General features: G+C 37.9%; 2 protein-coding genes across 2 annotated transcripts; both read right to left on the reverse strand.

The window, feature by feature from the left end:
• Positions 1 to 1,928: 1,928 nt before the first annotated feature.
• On the reverse strand, positions 1,929 to 11,554 carry LOC124270996 (acyl-coenzyme A amino acid N-acyltransferase 2-like). The gene is made up of 6 exons (XM_046706063.1): positions 9,672 to 11,554; positions 9,073 to 9,336; positions 8,133 to 8,302; positions 7,776 to 7,897; positions 2,667 to 2,869; positions 1,929 to 2,334 (listed from the first exon to the last, which is right to left on the reverse strand). Exons 1-6 carry the CDS (start codon positions 9,961 to 9,963, stop codon positions 2,177 to 2,179), a joined length of 1,209 nt encoding a protein of 402 aa, XP_046562019.1. The 5' UTR covers positions 9,964 to 11,554; the 3' UTR covers positions 1,929 to 2,176.
• A 1,726-nt stretch (positions 11,555 to 13,280) lies between these two features.
• On the reverse strand, positions 13,281 to 18,503 carry LOC124270995 (bile acid-CoA:amino acid N-acyltransferase-like). Its single transcript, XM_046706062.1, has 6 exons — positions 18,410 to 18,503; positions 17,619 to 17,830; positions 16,652 to 16,915; positions 15,401 to 15,570; positions 14,792 to 14,905; positions 13,281 to 13,404 (listed from the first exon to the last, which is right to left on the reverse strand). The coding sequence occupies exons 2-6, from the start codon at positions 17,827 to 17,829 to the stop codon at positions 13,396 to 13,398; spliced, it is 768 nt and encodes a 255-aa protein (XP_046562018.1). The 5' UTR covers position 17,830; positions 18,410 to 18,503; the 3' UTR covers positions 13,281 to 13,395.
• Between the last annotated feature and the right edge of the window lie 396 nt (positions 18,504 to 18,899).

Here is an 18,899-nt window from a genome sequence, read left to right on the forward strand (position 1 = left end):
ATGCATGATGCATGTGCATCTCAATTTCAATGTTGTCTTTGTGCGAACTCTTCCCTTTCCACAAACAAACCCATTTCTAAACTCTATCTCAAACTATACTTTATTGCGCAAAACAGGCTATCTGAGCACGATTCATGGTTTCCTCAAACTTGACTTCCTGTGTATGTTTTAAAAAAAACATAGGTTCAAATACTCCATTGATGCTTATATGTCATCTCCAATATAACGTTTCTTTTGCCTTTCAGTATAGTTCTATTTATGTCAAATCGTTTTACATAAATGTGCAGAAATATCAGTTTTAGATGTTTGTTTTTTCAGGGATACGGTGGGGGGTAGTCTAATGGTTAAAGCGTTCACTCGTCATACTAAAAACCAAGTTTCGTTTGAGTCGTATTTTTCTAATTTCAAAGTACAAAGCAGTATTTGGTCAGCATTTGTAGCACGTGAACGCCTCTTCATGCAAATGATATCACGGAAGCGCAGGGTATGCCCAAGAGTAACATGGATCAAGGGTAACATATATCAAGGGTGATACAGGGTAACATCGTTATTCCATAGTGAATCATAAACACACGCTCATGACATTGTTGAAATCGTACAATGAACTCTGTTTGCAGAAATGTCTCGTCGTAATATTTCCACCTCTGTGTATATTCATATTAACAATCGTTATGTGGGGTTGGCTGCGGAATATTTGGGATTCATGACCAACTCACCTTGCGGCAGGACTGTTTTCTTTTGTCAGATAGACAGAGGACCAGATGGCGTACAGCTAATTTGAGACGACGAGGCGAAGTTGGTTGACATGTGGTGTATGTTTAATAAACGACAGTGAACTATAGCTTTTTGTTAAATATGTGTTTGACGTTGTAGCATATGGTGGATGTTTAATAAACGGAGGTAAACTACAGCTTTTTGTTTAATACGTGTTTGAGGTTGTGACATATGATGTATGTAAAGCAATATTTTACCTGTTTTACAATTATTGCATTCGTATGTGACACTGAACAAGTATGGTAGGGCGGGTTTATTGTAACCGTGATCTAATTATTATATATTATAGTGGAAAAACTACTCTAATTTCACCCACGACTACATTGTCGATGATGCATCGGTGGATCCGATGTCGTTCCATTATACCACATATTTTGCCAATAAGTATCATGCTCACAGCAATATTCTGTATGATTGGCTTATACGTTTTACATCTAAATCATGTCATTTTTGCATGGGACAAATTCTACCATCTTTTGAGAATGGGGATCGGCAATGCAATAAGGCATGTCTGTGATGTGATTTTCAGCTTGGTGAATATTATTACCATAGACGTCACTGCTGTTACCAGTATTATTACATTTAATACTGCTATTGTAATTGTGCTCCAGTGAAAACTGAACCTCCGCGCTATTATGTACAGCTACTGTTTTTTTCTGTCCAGTAATTTGTATTAATTTGAAAACCTAACGTATTCTATAATACGAATGTTGATTGTATGATAACAGTTTCGTTGTTTGCTGGTTTCATACTGAATTCGTGCACATATATATTAACTTAAAGATCTAGAGATTAAAGGGTAATTTTTTGAATTTGGAAATTGACAACACATTAAAAACTTCGAGGTTCGTCTAGGGTAGGCATTTAAAAGTTTTCCAAATAATTTGAATACAAGTTAAAAAGTCGTCCTCTATTCTTAGATTTATATTTCAAGGTTTCAATGAATCGTCGTATTCAAAATAAAGCTCATTGTGCATAAAATGGAACTGACTATGAGAGTTCTAGACATTTATAGTAAATAATTACTTTTTGCAGCATCACATGTGCCATGTATCCATCATCGGCCATGGCAGTGAAATATTTAAAACAATATGATATGTCATATTTTCCACAGGAATATTGAACATAATGCCCATGAGACTGTGGTATATTTATTGACATAATGACATACAATCATTAGTATAAGTATGGACTCGTCCGATAATATTGTACGAAGGATACAAGTTATTCCCGACATACAGAACAACAATCTGAGGTGTCTATGACGTACATGTATGCTGTTTGAAGAAACTAAACCGATGAGCCCAGGCATGGCAGAATTATCCCCTTTCATCAGCACAACATTTGGTACTATATATATTTGGAGATGGCACATCGTTCTGCTAACTGTATAAGAACGAATTCAGAACATGCAGTAGGCATGATCCCTGTATGTCAGTAGCTTATCTGTCTTGGTGTCTACTACAGATGTTTCTGGAAGAATTGGAGCAGTCTCTTCCAGGCGTCTTCTTTGGGCTACAGCATGACCTTCCAGTTGTCCTCCCATCACCAACGTCATGCCTGTCAGGGACATATACAGCCACAGGGTAAGCCAACTCTGTCCAAATTATCTACACTTAGCCAAAACACTACTTCTTCTTTATAAAATAGCATTGACGTCATAATGTTGCTGATTCCTGAGTTAAGCAAACAAACGAACAAACACACACGTGATCATATTGTTTTTGGAATTCCAAAGAGAGAATTATCATGGTTATGGAAAGCGTAACGGATCCCACAACAACAAATAACAACTGAGCATTGATGTTAGAAAACCCACGAAAGTCCCTGAATTACATTCAAAGGTAAATGTGTAACAGTTGGTCCAATGAGTTCATATTACAATTGCTCACCTAGCTTGTTATGGTAACTTGCTCTACACAAGGGCATGTATGGTGGTTCGATAAGGTGACCTGCTCCTGAATAGATGATAAGTTCAACGTTCTTCCGTTTCTCTTCAGGACAGGTCTCCATGAACGTTTTCAGCGTATGTATCCATCCACACGCCATCATCATCGCCACACAAATACAGGATCTTGGCATTGTTCTTCCATGCCTGAAAAGATACATTTGGGTCATGATGCTAAGGACAGCAAAGTTTGTTCATCAAACAGATTTGCTTAACTCAGAAGAGCTTTATCTCCTTTTGACAAAAATAATTCAAGTATAACAAGTGCATGATATTTTCACTCATGGGATTACATTAAAGGCCAACGTCTTTATGCTGTGGCTCTTGGTACTGTTACCATTAAGGCCGAGAGACGCATATATGGGGCAAATTAATCAGCTCCTCACAGCGAGTGACGTGTTTATGGGGCAGGTAATTGGCAGTTTCTCACAGCGAGAGCCACATATATTCGTCAACAGAAAGCACCTCTTATTCAGCGAGAGACGCACATGTGTGTTGTACTTTTAAAAATCGCACTGTACCTATTATTTCAACCAATTTAGTAGTACTGAGCAAATATTAGCTTTTCTTACGAGAGATGCTACCTTTAGTGTCAATCAGAAGAAGTATTTAAAGTGTTTTGATAGCAATTGCTAATCATTATCATAGGCTTGTACAGCGTTTGGCAAATGAACACATGTCGGCGAGAAAGGGGATTATGATGTTTTTACAGAGGTAAGTGTCTGGTACTCTTCATTGGGAATGGATACTAAAATACTTCGTATGCACATTGATTGAATTAGATGTAATGGTTTAGAGGTTACTGAAGATTATATTTTCTTCAACTTCCTAATAAATAGGAAACAATATACGAAATTTCAAGGACATACAAAGAATTCAAACACAATAGAATAGTTTGAATTTACTTTTTAGGTATTATTACGTTGTCATGTTTCATATAATGAAACATAATGTATAAACACAAATAATTATACATCCAAGCTCGAATAGATTAGACATAATTTAACTTACTAATTTGAAGCTTACTGAATTGTAACTAGTTATTTTCCATAATCTAAAGTTGATAATGTTACCTAATCGAATATAAAGTGATAAGTCGCGCCTTTGCATCGAATATATATACATGTCAGTGTTATTACAACAATGAAATCTTTTACTACGTTTGTTACAAAACACAGTAAGTTGGTAATTCAAAAATTCTCACACATAGACAGAAGTAATATCATAAGTTATTACATGTAAACCATACAAAGGTATTTCAAGCATTTTTGTTCAAGCTGTTGAAAGTTTCATGTTGATTTGAATTGTCAGTTTTCTATGCAATTTACATGAGCATTGTGTAAAACATTTGTATTTGATCTCTGTAATTATCAAATCCGGTGTAATTATCACGTGTATCAATGAACTCAGTCTCTATTGATCCATCGTCAATAAAAGCTGGATAGTATATCAGTTACGGTATCGATACACATGCGTATAATCATTCAATCAGATTACAGTAATGAGATAATTGAACACCTCTTTCGACCTTGAAATAACAGCCTCCGGTAGAATGCATATGTAGTTACGTCCTTGTTGAAAGGTTTGTCCCGTGACAAGTGTAAAATAAACAGATGCGCTGTTATATCATTGGACAACTTGCTTTATGGAGTCACGCCCCTCTCTGTAATGTTTATGCATGCATGCACATCTGTAATCTTATGAACCTCGTTTGCATTCAGTATAAATATAGGCACGCCCACCTTCATAAATAATATTGGGGGGGGGGTTCAACTGCAAGTTTATACACTATAATAATTCAGTATAGTGTCATTTCGTGAATTCTGTAATACGTGTACTTTAGTTTGGATATTCATTCGTATCAAGGTGAAGATTATATTTACATGTACAGCAAACCATTATGTTTTATGTACTAGTTGTGTGCGTAAAATGTATATGAAAATAAATACTATCTCTACTCAATGGTTGGATTTCAATCGCTTTGTTTTACTTATCGAAAAACACTAAAATGAGGACAAATAAACTCGCCAAAGTGTCTATCTACTCCTATTTGTCTTATGTGTATATTTCATACATCGTTACCAGTGTGTATGTTTACAATACACAAACTGTTACATGATAGCTTGAGTTGATAAAGCCGAAACCCAGCATATCGACTGGTCAACGATATAGCCAATAATCAATCTCTATCCAAGCTGTTGAGTGACCAAACGTGCTCTTCAGAAATTTCGCCCACGCCCCATCACCTGTCCTTTCCTCTGTGACAGGTATCTCATGATACGATTGGTCACAGATAACATATGACCAGCCACTATATTGAACAGTTGAGATACCGAACGTTCTATTCGGGAAATTTGATGACGCCCTATCACGTGACTCTTTGTTTTATGTCTATGCAAGGAATATGTAGTATACATTTTTTATATGTATGTTTGTATGGTCACGTATGTTTTCTGCATTAAATCTAGATGAAACAAAGTGCCAAGCTATGAATGTGCTCTATGTTAGTCACAGACTAGCGTAATAGTACTTTCATTAAAATAATTCGTATACACTAGAAATGTATCGGCAAAACGCTATTTTCGTCGAAGATTATAAAGTATGTAAGTAAATTCTTCTTTACAGTATGTCATTGTCATAGATGTTTTGTAAAATTAAACCTCACACAATGATATGAGAGAGAGAATTTGTTTATGTGTGTCTCATCTCTTACATACAAAGAATACATGCATATTGTGATAAAATATAAATGTACAAGCCGCCAAAGGTCTACAAGAGAAACTTGCAATAAAATTACATAAAACTTTGCAATACACGATATGTATTCACACCTGCTTTCTTTCAACATATATCTTTACGACACAATTAAACAATCAGGACTTGTTTGTACGACTAGACAGTTTCCTGTCATCCCCGAAACCTGCCAGGGAAATCAGGTGTGATTAGCACTAATTAGTCTCGGCACAGCGAGTGGGCAATCAGCGAGGGGTTCCAGGTGTTGAGTAGTGAGGTGGCTCTCGGGCTTAATGAGTTTGTCACTGATCCTGTTTAACAACACTTATATTTATAATATAAGTCACCAATGAGTCAATATAATTACAAAAATATTCATCGGTGGTCCGATTGACCAAGAACACGCGTTTTTAGATTTATTGAAAGAACGGAAATATGTAATATATGAGTTCCCATACAAACAGTATCATTTCCCATCCGTTGCATGTAATACATGCGTTATACTAACAACAACAGCAACAACAATAACAACAACAACAATAAAACACAAACAAACTCAAAAGCACGGAATAGAACATATGTGACGTAGTATTAATTTTAAGGCAAGAATAAAAAAATAGTACATATATAACATTTTTTGGGTTAGGTGATTAGGTGCCTGACTCTGAGGGTGTGCGTTCGAATCCCGGGTGGGACTCATACCAACAAAAGTACTTGAATCTGTAACATGTGTTACACTTGACCACTGGCATTGTGTAATCATTACACCTATACTTGTCATACAGATTACACAGTCCGGATTTGACAAATGGTGTCAAGTACTTACTTCACTCCTTTCCAATATACCTGTCCACTTTTCTTCAGATCAACAAATGAACAGAAGGGAGGACCAGTTATGTTCACCAAAGCCTTCACCTATTAAGGGAACACTATGACATGGGATGTTCTGAATTAAGTGCGTTAATGACTGGTTAAACAGGTGCTTTGGGATAAATCACTGAAGTGTTTGCAACGTCAAGCAGATATGGTAACACTCTACGACAAGGTGAATGTCACATCGTTGCCTCTCCCTTTCACAATTTGATCTCAGAAAGAGTACTACACATATCTGACTTCTCCCTGATCATAAAAAGCAGATGGCTCTGTCATCTTGGTTACGGATCTTCCTCAGTTGTTCAGGTCTTGGAAGATCTTTCACTTTACCGATGCTTCCTCACAAGTTGACCGATAAGTGCGTAGCTAGCAAGATAGCACCGTGCAAGCTAGCACCGATGCTTCGACAAGATTCCTATCGCGTGAGATGCTGAATGTCAGGTGAACTAACAAATATTTCCTCTTCAAGGTCTCACAAGAAATATGATGCTCAGACTGGTTGAATGGTACACTTCGATTGTTGTCCCCCGCCGCGCGTTTAGCGCGAAGCGGGGGATATAGTCATAGGCTCCGTCCGTCCATATGTACATACGTACGTACGTACGAATTGGAATATCATACTTGGTACCTAGGTTCATCACAATATGAGAAAGGTCCCTGACCTTCATTTCAAGGTCACAAGGGGACTTTAACGTTTTACCCTTGCCAGCGAGATATCTCAAGAACTGTTCACTCGATATTCATAATATTTGACATCATATAGGCAAGGTGCGACATTTTGAAGATTTCAGCATGTTGAGATTTTCAGCAAGATATCTCTAGAACGGTTCACTGGATTTTCTTTTTTGACTTTCAAGACTTCTCTTGAATGTTTTTTGATAAGCAATTTCTTTATTACTATTTTCGGCATATTTCACCATGACATTCATGTCGAGGTCAAAGCGAGTCTTGAAAATATGTGTGTGTTTGAACAGGTATAGAGCAAGATATCAAGAGAGGTTGACTGGTTATGTTTTTTGTTGAAATTTAACATAAACTATCTTGAACTACGACCTTCACTTTCATTACTTTTAGTGTGATAATTTGCGGCGGGGGGATTATGTCACCTTAGTGACAACTGCTTGTAATTATGGTTAAACTCGATCAATTTAATCATGCTTTTGCCTTTTATATTAATGGTCAGAGATATGTTTCGGAGAATTACCCAAAGTAATTTCACCTATTTGTTGTGTCCCTTGTGGCAAATAAAGAACTCACAGTTTGCTTTGGATTGCCACTCTTAATGTTGTTTCGTCAAATTGTATGAATCTTTGGAAATATCCAAAGACGCAATTGTGTTATTAAATGATTAACAAAGGCAAGTGTGTTTGTGTGTTGTGTAACGTTGCACTCAGCAACCTTCTAGAAATATGACGGTGGGCTGTAAATAATCGAGTCTGGACCTGACACATTCACCTTATTTGTGGCCATGCCAAGCAGCAAGGCGAGTTCACCTCCCTTAGAGGTACCAACTACACCGATCCCTCCTTGCCGTACACTTGGATGACAGGCAAACCAGTCTACAGCACCCTGAATGAAAGACAAATGAACACAAATGTGACAGCTGGAATCCCTCATCGGCATATTTCACGCTTGTATTGAGGGTTTGAAAGCCATGAGATGATTATTGAAACAGTTATCATAACCGTTAAAGTAGTAATCAAACGTTGAAACAAAAGATTAAACAGATAAAAATCACTCACTATGAAGCTTTTAGGCTGCAGGTACTTTCAAATGCATCTTAGCTGAGAGTGCAAGAACATACCAGTACGTAGTCAAAGTCAAAGTCAGCCAATGACGGTGGGAGATCGTCATGTCCAAAGAAAGGAAGAGCATAGGAAGCGAAACCTCTGGACGCCAACAAAGCTGCACGGAACTCCGTCAGCCCTCCAGTGGAACCAAACATGTCTATTATCCCGGGAAACGGACCTTCCCCTTATATTCAAGAAACAATTCATTATGAGCAGTTTCGTCATGAAAACATTTGAATGTTTAAATGTCTTTGAAGAATGAAACAAGTGGGATTTTTCAATGTTAAGCTGCTTTGAACCGCGAAGATATCTTCGAAATGCCGCGCTGTACTACTATAGATTTATAACCTCATTTAGTCACGATATGGCTTAAAAACTGCTGATATGACTTCAAATTTTAGTTCCCTCAATCACTCACTATAGTGTCATGACTTATACCACCGGGTAACCATTTTCTGCTGGGTGAACAGAGGCAAGTTTGAACAAGCTCTCTTGCCTAAGGTGAGACCACATGTATCACATGTGCTTCGTTGTGGGTCAGGACTGAAATCCTAGAAACTCTCAAAAGTCAATCTGCCAAACACGGTCACCCATCCAAGAACTCTTCGCGTCCAACGTCGCCCAATTGATTTGTGACCTGAGCTCTATGCACAGGACCACACACCAGAACGTGATATGAGATGAAAATTAGCCAATTGTGTTTAGATTCTCTTAAATAGAAGTCACACATTTAATATTAGTTATTTATGTAATTATCATTCAGCCAAACTTTATCTTGTTACTCCATGTGTATATTCTGCCGAAAACCCTGCTGACAGATCGTGTTTGAAATAATTTCAGCCTTGCTGCAAGATATATTGCACCTTTAAACTCAAGCAGAAACTTCAAACACGGGTTTCTTGATACGTTGAGGTAAATCTAACACTGCCGAACCTGGGCAGGCATGGTAGTTACCTTCAGGCAAGAAGAGAGTTCCCCTTAGGGAACCTTCTCGCACGACTGTCCTTCTCACAGCTTCGTGTTTGTACCATCGTTCTAGCTCCTCTGTTGCTAGAACTACTGGTGTGGCCAGCTGCGGGTCTTCAAGGGGAATGTGGCCATCAATTACAGACAGTCTGAAGACAAGAGGTGTCGTCACATCTCCCTTTCTAAGAAGTAGATCCTTTGAAATCCCTGGAACAGGCTTCATACTCCAGAAGAGTCCCATGCTATCATGGCCTGTATAAAACCCACATGCACCATCGTTACGGAGTACGTTCATTGTGTTAAGGCTTTGTCATGATGCACATGGCAAACTGATGGCGTTTGTCGAATTGGCTGGGTATGTATAGGCTCAAATCATTTTCTTCCAGGTATCAAACTAATTGGTGACATGACAAAAAGAAAAGTAAAGATACCTTAAAATAAAAATAATTCTTTGAGGACAAGTACTAAAATGAACAGAAAAATATCATGAGACACTCTCACATGACAATACAACAGTCGGTTTGAGACACTGGCCAACCATTACAAGTGTCTCAGCAAAGCTCGAGTCATGTATATCTGTTTTTCACTTACCTTGTATGTTCCCCCAGTTGAAGCATGCTCAGCTATATCGACTTGTCCCTGTTGGTCAGCTTGAAAATGGCCACATGAGCAGAAGACAGCCTTTCCTTCTTCCACGCATGTCCGTACAGTCACTCGCTGTAGTGGACGAAGATCATTGACTTTGATGGAGACTCTTTCATCAACAAGTGCCACACGGGGATTAATACGGAAATATGTCTTAGTTGAAAATGGGTGGCCCTGTGTGCTGATAAAACGCACAACTGCCCTAGTATGATACCTTCCCAACAATGTAAACATAACGTCGGCAAATTAAGAGTATGCAAAGATCGTTCACTATGTACGGTAGGAAGGCTATGAAATTGCTCATAAATTTATGAACTGGAGATTTTACATCCGCAAAAAATCAAATGCAAGCTGGCTATAAACCTAAATCATTTTTATTAAAACTGGTTTGTTTTATGATCACATTCCATTAATCCATTTATGCTCTTGACAACCATCTGTAATTGTGAAAATATATATATATCATATACCAATGTGCATTCCATTCCCGGAAATATGACAAATATCATAGAAGTAAAGCAGGAGATAATTGTTTTTTCAAAACGAATATTTTGTATTATTACTTTTGCTCATCATGGAACCAGACTATGGAACATGTAGAATTATATGTTACAAAAACATTGCCATAATCGTAACAAATATGCAACATAGCAACTTCCATTCAATCCCTTTTGTTATCATGTGTCACAAAAGCATATACCATAATAGGATTCCAACACTACCACCAACAAATGTTCATGAATAATAATGAATAATTGATGATACGAGGTGTTTACGAAACGTAGCGTAACATTCTCCATGGCAGCACCCGTCACAAACACACACAGGTATGTTACATGTTTACCTGAACAAATAGTCCGCAAACACGAGTGGTAGAGGTGAAAATTGGGGATATTCTCGACACCATACCATATCAAAAGCTTCACTTGAATCTTGTATCCCTGACCTTAACGTCTCTATTTTATTTGTTTGAAGACCGTTAGAGATCCTGATTAGAATTCAGCGACCCATTTTTGTCGTAGGAGGCGACTAACAAAATCGGGTGGTTAGGTTTGCTGAATTTGTTGACCCATGCCATCATATCCCAGTTCGATAGATCGATCAAAATGTCAATTATGGATTGTCTTGTCAAGGCAGGATCATTTACATATCGAAGTCATATAAATACTGCTGAGTGCGATGGTAAGCTTAAAATAACCCCTGGAAATCGTTGCAGAAAGACCTGCTTGACGCTCCTTTAGACCCCATTACACTATGTTTTATTGTACCTGAGAAGCTGTGAAAAATATCATATGTGACTGTAGACATATCTCTAACCAATTGCGCAAGAGTTCGTGTTTCTGTTCTAATTATGTCATGGTAGAATGAATATAACCTGGTATATAAAAATAGAGCTGTCGAGTTCGGTTTCAGAAAAGCAAAATCAACAGCTAAGTACGTTTCATTGTTCTATTCAGTAAATTGTTTGTCTTTTGCTGAATCACTGTTCAGATATAGTTGTTAAACGCTCTTTCACGTGTAGCATGGGATATCTGTTTAAAAGTGTTTGCCTTTAAATGGGGTGTTGTTGGTAACCTTGGGTTTAAAGCATTCATCCGTCATTGTAAAGGTCTAGGTTTGATTCCGTCATTCGTTTTAATTTTCAAACCTCAAAAAGGTATTTTGTCAGTGCATGTAAAACATCAACATAACAGTATTTCATCTTTACACATTGACGTTGCGGATGCTTAATTCAGATTGGTAAATATTTCATAATTATTGTCATTTATATAATGTCATTTATTGAGAAACTGGCTGGACTGAAACATTTAAGACTGAAGAGCAGTTTATTTAAGCTATAAACGACTTAATCTGTGATGCTCCTTTGGCAGATGTGTGTGGAGGAAGTGGAGAAGTCTCTTCCAGGCATCCTCCTGGGCTGCTGCATGAGCTTCAGGTTGTCCTCCCATCACAAGGGCCACGCCTGTTGAGTCAAACATGTACAAGTTTCTCCATGAAGAACACATTAAAAATGTTACCAGAAACTAAAACTGAAAATTAGATTGTACACTAAGTACTAGTATTGGTATGTTTTACCGATGGGGCACTGCTGAGACATTAACACGCATTTTCATTGCACTAATAATATTTCGTAATTGCGATATCTGTGTCATGTCGGTCAGGGTTTCAAATTGTGCCATTAGATTTAGTTCTTTCCTGGTTAAACAGTTTATGTCTCTTTTTTACATCCCAGTGAAACTCATGGAAATGTGTAATGACACTTTAATCAGTCAATAACCTCTCTACAAAACTAGTGCTACTGATATTCAGTCGTGCCACAGTGGAACAGAAATGTGAATGGATTGCTATGTCTTGACACGTGGTCTAATTCACAGCGCACAGGTCACACATCTGGTGAAGTGAAACAATCTTAGCAGCGTATTGGTATGTTAATCGGGATGTTCTGTCCTCCTCTAGTTCATAAACTACGTGGTCAGGTGTGCAAACCTACTTCAACGAAACCCCCTTAGAGATACATAAGCAGAAACTGGCCGATGTTTCAGTGTAAATCGAACAGTCTGACATAACACTGTCGCACAGTACACGTCTATATGTATATACGTATAGCAAACATACCATGGACTCATTCTTTTCATTATTTAAAACATCGGTTTTCTGGCTGCTGTTTGTCCCCCTGAGATGGTACCTAAATCCCTTTTCATTGAAAGTATTTTTCTTTCTCTGAATTTTAATAGTAGCATATGTGTTCATGGCATGGCGATCTACCTTCTGCTGTTGGCAACCTATAGCCTATTTTTATGTTGTATTGTTCTATTCAATAATATTGTTTTATGATAGCATCCAGTTTTAATTTAATATTTGTATATACTAGTGGTTTTATCTTTCTTCGAGAACAGACTTTTAATTATATTGGTGTATAATATAATGATATATTGTCCCGTCACGATATGGCTGAAATATTGCCGATGTGGCCATAAATATTAACTCACTCACTCACTCTGGCTGCTGGTATACACTAACCAGTTTCCAGTCTACAGGAATGCTTCCCTTATTGTAAATCATTAAAATAAAGTGTACATAGGCGTGTCGAATAATTTAAGACGGCTTGAAGTAAATGCTCACCAAGCACTTTATGGAACATTGCCCTTGATACGGGCATATATGGCGGTTCGATGAGATGTCCTGTTCCAGGATATATGATGAGCTCAATGTTCTTCCTCTTCTCTTCAGGACATGTCTCAATAAACGTGTTAGCAAAGTCAGTTCTCCATACGCCATCATCTTCGCCACACAAGTATAAGATCTTGGCATTGTTTTTCCAGGCCTGCAAGGGGCAATGGAAAGAAATCATGATGCCAGGCACCAAAGACTATTGAACCCACGGAGTCTTGCAAAGGATGTCAGGATAAAGTCAGAACAAAAGATATTCAAAAATAACACAATCCATGTTTTCAATACAGATCCTGCAGATTACATATAGACAACACTACAACATGTTCAGTGCAACACTACCATGAGCCATTTCGCAAATTGAAGTGCTATCCCGGAAATGTCACAACAACGTGTAAATTACTGCAACTAAATCTACTAACCGGAATGATTTCAGTGTCGTAGCAAGCAGCGTCTTTGAGATAAACACCTTCATCTGTATGTATAAGTTTACTTTCATTCATTCTGAAAAATATTGAAATCAGATAATCAGTAAATTGTACTAACGCGTTCATTGCAAGATACATCAAACATATTGAAATTCAAGAAGCGAATACTCAGTGATCATAATGAAAGGCGTTTGTACATGTCACATGAATCTGCACAATCTGCATATTTTAATTTCGAGCTTCTGAAAAATCTGACAGTTATTTAAGGATAATAACATAGCGTGGTTAATGTGTGCTTGCCCTGTAATGAAATATAAAATGAGGTACATGTACCTCAAGTTTATTATTTGGCGGCTGTACAAAAATATGTAGCTTTAAACCTGGGTATTCTGATAAATTTAGATATATGTATAGAGTAGAGAAATAAACAGCTCATCTGCATGCTCGTCGAAGAGGCGACTAAACAGATTGGTTGGTTAGGTTCAGTGACTTTGATTATCTAATTCCACAATTATATAATGTAGGCGAATTTTTGACGAGTGCAGCGTTGAATATAAGAAAACAGCACATGTAAATATTCACTTGAACCCTTTCCAAAATGGTTGTCCACACTTTTTGAGATCATCAAGTCCATATGCCGGAGCACCACCAATATTCACCAGAGCCTTCACCTATTGCCAACATGGTGAAATCTTAGTGTTCCCCCTAGGATTTACAAGTAGAAAGGGCAGGGTAATTTCGTAAATAGGGACACTTCATAATCTAAAAGGAAATGCAAAAATAACAAAACATACATGAAGTCAAACACTGTCGTCTAGTTTTAATTCTCAAGTTCATTTATAATGTTTCTCTCATTTTAATTTAACATTATAATTTGAAAAAACCCAACGTTTTTTAGAAACTGATCTGGTATCACATTTATAACATATGTTATATTTGGGATACCACTTTCATAGTAAATTACAGATTGTAGTACTTTTGTTGGGTGGAGTCCCATCCGGAATTCGAACCCACACTCTCAGAGTCAGGCAAAGCCGCCAGCGCAAAAAGACAGCCGCCTAACCCGCGATTTACACAAGTTATCACATTTGTTAACAATTTCACTAAACACAGCTTCAACAACTTTGACAAGTCAGTACCCGAAGCTGAATATGCTTTAATGCTAACCATTAGAGGTCTGTTGCAATTTTGAATGAACCATCACTGCAAAAACTCCCTCAACTTTGGAGGTAGGCAGAATCATAGTTGCATGAATGGACAGTAAGTTAACAATGTTTGGATACACTAATTGTTTGTCCATGCCCCTGTTATAGTTGGAATAATTGACATGAATGCGCACATGAAACCGTCAGAGAACTCGCCTAGTATATAAATATGGAAAATACCCTTTAAATATTTCCTACCTAAAACCTCGATGCGCTGTTAGTTGATAAATCATTTGTAGATTGTAAAATCCCGCTCACCTGATTAGTTGACATGCCAAGCAGGAAGGCCAGTTCACCTCCCTTGGACGTACCGACCACTCCAATACCTCCAGGTAAGACACTGGGATGAGACACCAGCCAGTCTACAGCATCCTGAACACAACATGTTATTTCATCAATGTATCTTCCTTCACTTTATATGTCTAATGAATCAGTGAGTGTGGTCTACGCCGGATGGGGACACTGGAAACGTTCTTTACATACTGTATCTGAATGTAGAGAATCGAAAACGTGTTTCGGCGTGACGAGCGAACCGTCATGGTGTTTAATTACTCAGACGATCATTCAAGTTTCTTGGTGGAAAATTACAGACAGAATATGTTCCTGGATAAAGCAACAACATCTTTTCGCTGGATATGCAAAAATATACGTGTGATATCAAAATCGACATTTGGCAAGCCATTCAGACTAATGACCGACGATAATAAGCTCAACATTTCAGGGTTTCAGTTTGTTAATTTAGAACCTTAAGAGTTTAGAAATAGACAATTTTGAAAACCATGAACATACTATATAAATAAGACATTTGGCGGTAGGGTTGGCTTTCATGGTACATTTATTATGCATAGTTAATGTAAAACAACTTACAAGAAAGTAATCAAAATCAATGTCAGCCATTGAACTTGGTAGGTCATCATATCTTAAGTAGGCAAGAGCAAAGCAAGCAAAGCCTTTGGAGGCCAACAAGGCAGCACGGAACTCTGTCAGACCTCCCGCTGAACCGAACATGTCAAGCACTCCTGGGAATCGCCCTTCACCTGTAAACATTTAATGACAAGCAGTTTGTGCCGTGCTAGCAGTTGCAATTAACTTACGTTCTCAGAATGTATTTATATATTCGTGTATTGACAAACTCTGCGTTGAGGTACCGTAAAAGTATTGCCACCCTGAGAGAGTACGTAGGTCCATATCGTTCAAGGTGTTTATATCTACTATATATTTGTTATTTGAAATGAAGGTTTAATCTGTGTACAGGTGACAGCACAGGGGTGGTGTGTACTGTAAATGCCCATGGTCCCTTCTATGGTCATTGACCATGGTTGCCAAACTTCATCTTTATTTTAAATTGTAATGTCTTCAATTGTGATATTATTGTAAAGTTACATGCTATTTCTAAATCTGTATCTATTATATTGTAGTTGTTTTACTGTCCTTTGATGACAGATATTTATATCTTTAAGTATAGTTTTATGAGTATAGAGCTTTCATAGTTACGATATGGCTGAAATACATCCACTGTGACTTAAAACTAAAATGAACCTTTTTACAAGTCCATAGCCAAAAGATACTATCATTCTTTAACGAATTTGGTCTTTTTAAATTGATATGCTTTTAGCACAATTGTCAGTTTTGTTGGCTTATTTGTGATAGATTACAGTCAAATTGGCGGCCATCTTGGATTTTCTGCCACCAGGGGGCATTGCTGAGGTATATATACAGAAATGTTTGGAATTGTTCGATGTATCAGTGTGCTAGGTTTGGTGCTTTTTGGCACAATTTTGACAAAATCCTGGCCTTAACCGCCCCACTAATATGACTGATATTTTAAATTGTCCTCAGGATCAATCATTTTAGTACTGTGCTTTATGTTCACATGTTGGAATTTATAGTTACTGGTTCCCGTCGCGAATAGTTGCAAACTGATGATGCTGTGTAAGCAATATTCACTCACTCACTCTTCTTTACTACTTTGCATCATCTCAGAAAATATTTTTTACTGATCCACTTGGTATCAAAGTATCTAAAATGTTTATATTGAAGTTTCTTTCAGTCAGATATCAATTAAAGTTTTCTGTTGACCGAAAATATACCGTAACTGTTCGAACGAATGGGTCTTACCAACAGGCAAGAAGAACGTCCCTCTGATGGAGCCATCACGCACTTCAATCCTCCTTACAGAACTGTGTTTGTACCAGCGTTGCAAAGTGTCTGTTACAAGCACTACTGTCGTGGGCAACTGGAGGTCTTTCCGAAGAATGTGGCCATCTATGACTGACAGTCTGAAAACCAGAGGTGTTGTAACATCTACCTTTCTGAGAAGTGGATCTTTAGATATACCTGGAACAGGCTTTAGACTCCAGAAAAGACCCATGCCGTCAACACCTGTATGGAAAGAGGGAAAAGGACAAAGATGACTTCATAGTTTTAAAATGTTGCAGCTTCATTTTGATAACCTGATATTGCCTGAGCAAGACAAACCACCGCATTGTCAACATTGTTAGAGTTCAGCTAAGATGTGATTTTGTTCTTCTTGCTTGATTTTGGTGGAAGCAATGCCAGTTTGTTGTTTGGTCAGATACCTTCAAATTTCGTCAGTGTCCTGTAAATAATGGCATTTGAACATCCTTCCAATCACAAGAGACGCTGGAATCTTGAGTGACCACTCTGAATGTTCTTTGTCTCCTTGTATACGTCACTGAATTATGTACTATTCCAGACATCCTTAGCTTTACAGGTTTACAATAAGGATTTCATATGTATGGTTGGGATATGTGGCACTCTGTATAAATAGTTATTTCTGATAATTGTAAGCGAAAGTGAAACATCCAGTTTTGATAAAGACCTGGACTTTTTTAGTTATTTACAGTCGTTGATTCAATCACCGGGGCACGAACAAGAAACATGATCATGTTTGTTGTTTAACGCTGCACTTCACAATATCCAGCTATGTGACATCGGTCTGTGAGTCTGGACAAGACAATCCAATGATCAACTGCATGCTATCTACGAAATTGGGATACAATGACATGGGTCAACCAATTCAGCGAGTCTGACCACCTGAGCCCGTTAGTCGCCTCTTACCTACCTCTGTAAGTTCCCCCCAGAGAAGCATGTTGATCAATATCAACCTGTCCTTGTTGGTCTGCACGGAAATGGCCGCAGGAGCTGAACACTGCCTTTCCTTCTTCTACCCATACCTGTATGGTCACTCGCTGTAGTGGACGAAGCTTGCTGACTGTGATGGAGATCCTCTCGTCAACCAGTGCCACCTTTGGACTGATGCTAAGACACACCATGCTGGAAAATAAGGTTGCAGGTGATGTGTCCCGTAATATGTCCAACAAAATGTCACTAATTTCAAATTTAAAGAACCCTTTAAGCCTTTTGTGCTTAGCTATACTCACACGTCAATAATCTTCAACTGATTGTAATCGTCAGAATGTCGACGACAGTACAATGGTTATAGCTAAAGCGGCTGTATCAAGGAGAATGCTCCTCACCGAGTCTTTGGTGGATTGGTGTTGCTTTCAAGGAAAGCAATGCTCTGCTACGTGATCAATGGTTACTTGTATTACAGTATCCAGCAGAAACATGAAATATATTACACTGATTGAATTCGGTTAACTTAACTTGCTCATTCATGTTCATTTCATTGTGCCGCATCATAAGTGAACTTAAACGGAGATCTCATTATCTCAGTTAACCATGTAGATAGATCACATACTAAATACACCTTCCACAACTAAGGCTCTAATCTTCCATCACTTAACAGTTTTCCCAATAAGTCCTCTTTACGGTATTAGTGGAGAGACATAATATTATTTTTCATTTACAACTAATACGTAAATGAACCACTAACATACAAACAATACATACATTGGATATGTTTGCAGCTGATGAACCTGAAGCTGGATCTCAACAAACACTGTCCCACTGATATGTGCTGGTAATTCATATCAGACACACTTCCATGACACCGTGTTGTGAAGAAACCTGTCAATGTGTCACATCGATTTCCATAATAGCTACTGTAATGGTATCAGCTGTTGCTGAATTGCGCTACTTAATGGGTAACATGTGTAGTCCCTGAACCACGTTCTCACTTCTAAATACATCAATGATATCCATATACTCTGAAAAATGAGACGCAAAAAAAAATAAGCAGAACAATTTTGACTATCTGATGTAGTTTTACTGACATATAGTCATCAGACGCAGATCTACCCAGATAAACGTGACCTACCCAGATCCGGTCCATCACGTGTAGGACAGATTCATAGTAATTGTCGCCACAGTTACCTCTATAGTTATAGCAATATGTAGCAGTACTAGGATTGCAATGGATTTCAGCCCAGACAATGGGAAA

Source organism: Haliotis rubra, unplaced genomic scaffold (genome assembly GCF_003918875.1).
Source record: "Haliotis rubra isolate DU_JTF1 unplaced genomic scaffold, ASM391887v1 Scf1565, whole genome shotgun sequence".
NCBI lineage: Eukaryota > Metazoa > Mollusca > Gastropoda > Lepetellida > Haliotidae > Haliotis > Haliotis rubra.

Bases quoted from the DNA above. Each gene is read 5' to 3' on its own strand.
- LOC124270996 (XM_046706063.1), bottom strand. From the start codon at position 9,963: ATGTTTACATTGTTGGGAAGGTATCATACTAGGGCAGTTGTGCGTTTT. The intron at 2,870-7,775 runs GTCAGGTCCAGA...GTATCTTTTCAG, and splicing joins GCCACAAATAAGGTGAATGT to GCATGGAAGAACAATGCCAA. The intron at 2,335-2,666 runs GTGAGCAATTGT...TGTCCCTGACAG, and splicing joins AAGTTACCATAACAAGCTAG to GCATGACGTTGGTGATGGGA.
- LOC124270995 (XM_046706062.1), bottom strand. From the start codon at position 17,829: ATGGTGTGTCTTAGCATCAGTCCAAAGGTGGCACTGGTTGACGAGAGG. The intron at 16,916-17,618 runs GTAGGTAAGAGG...CTTTCCATACAG, and splicing joins TCTGGGGGGAACTTACAGAG to GTGTTGACGGCATGGGTCTT. The intron at 15,571-16,651 runs GTAAGACCCATT...AAATGTTTACAG, and splicing joins GACGTTCTTCTTGCCTGTTG to GTGAAGGGCGATTCCCAGGA.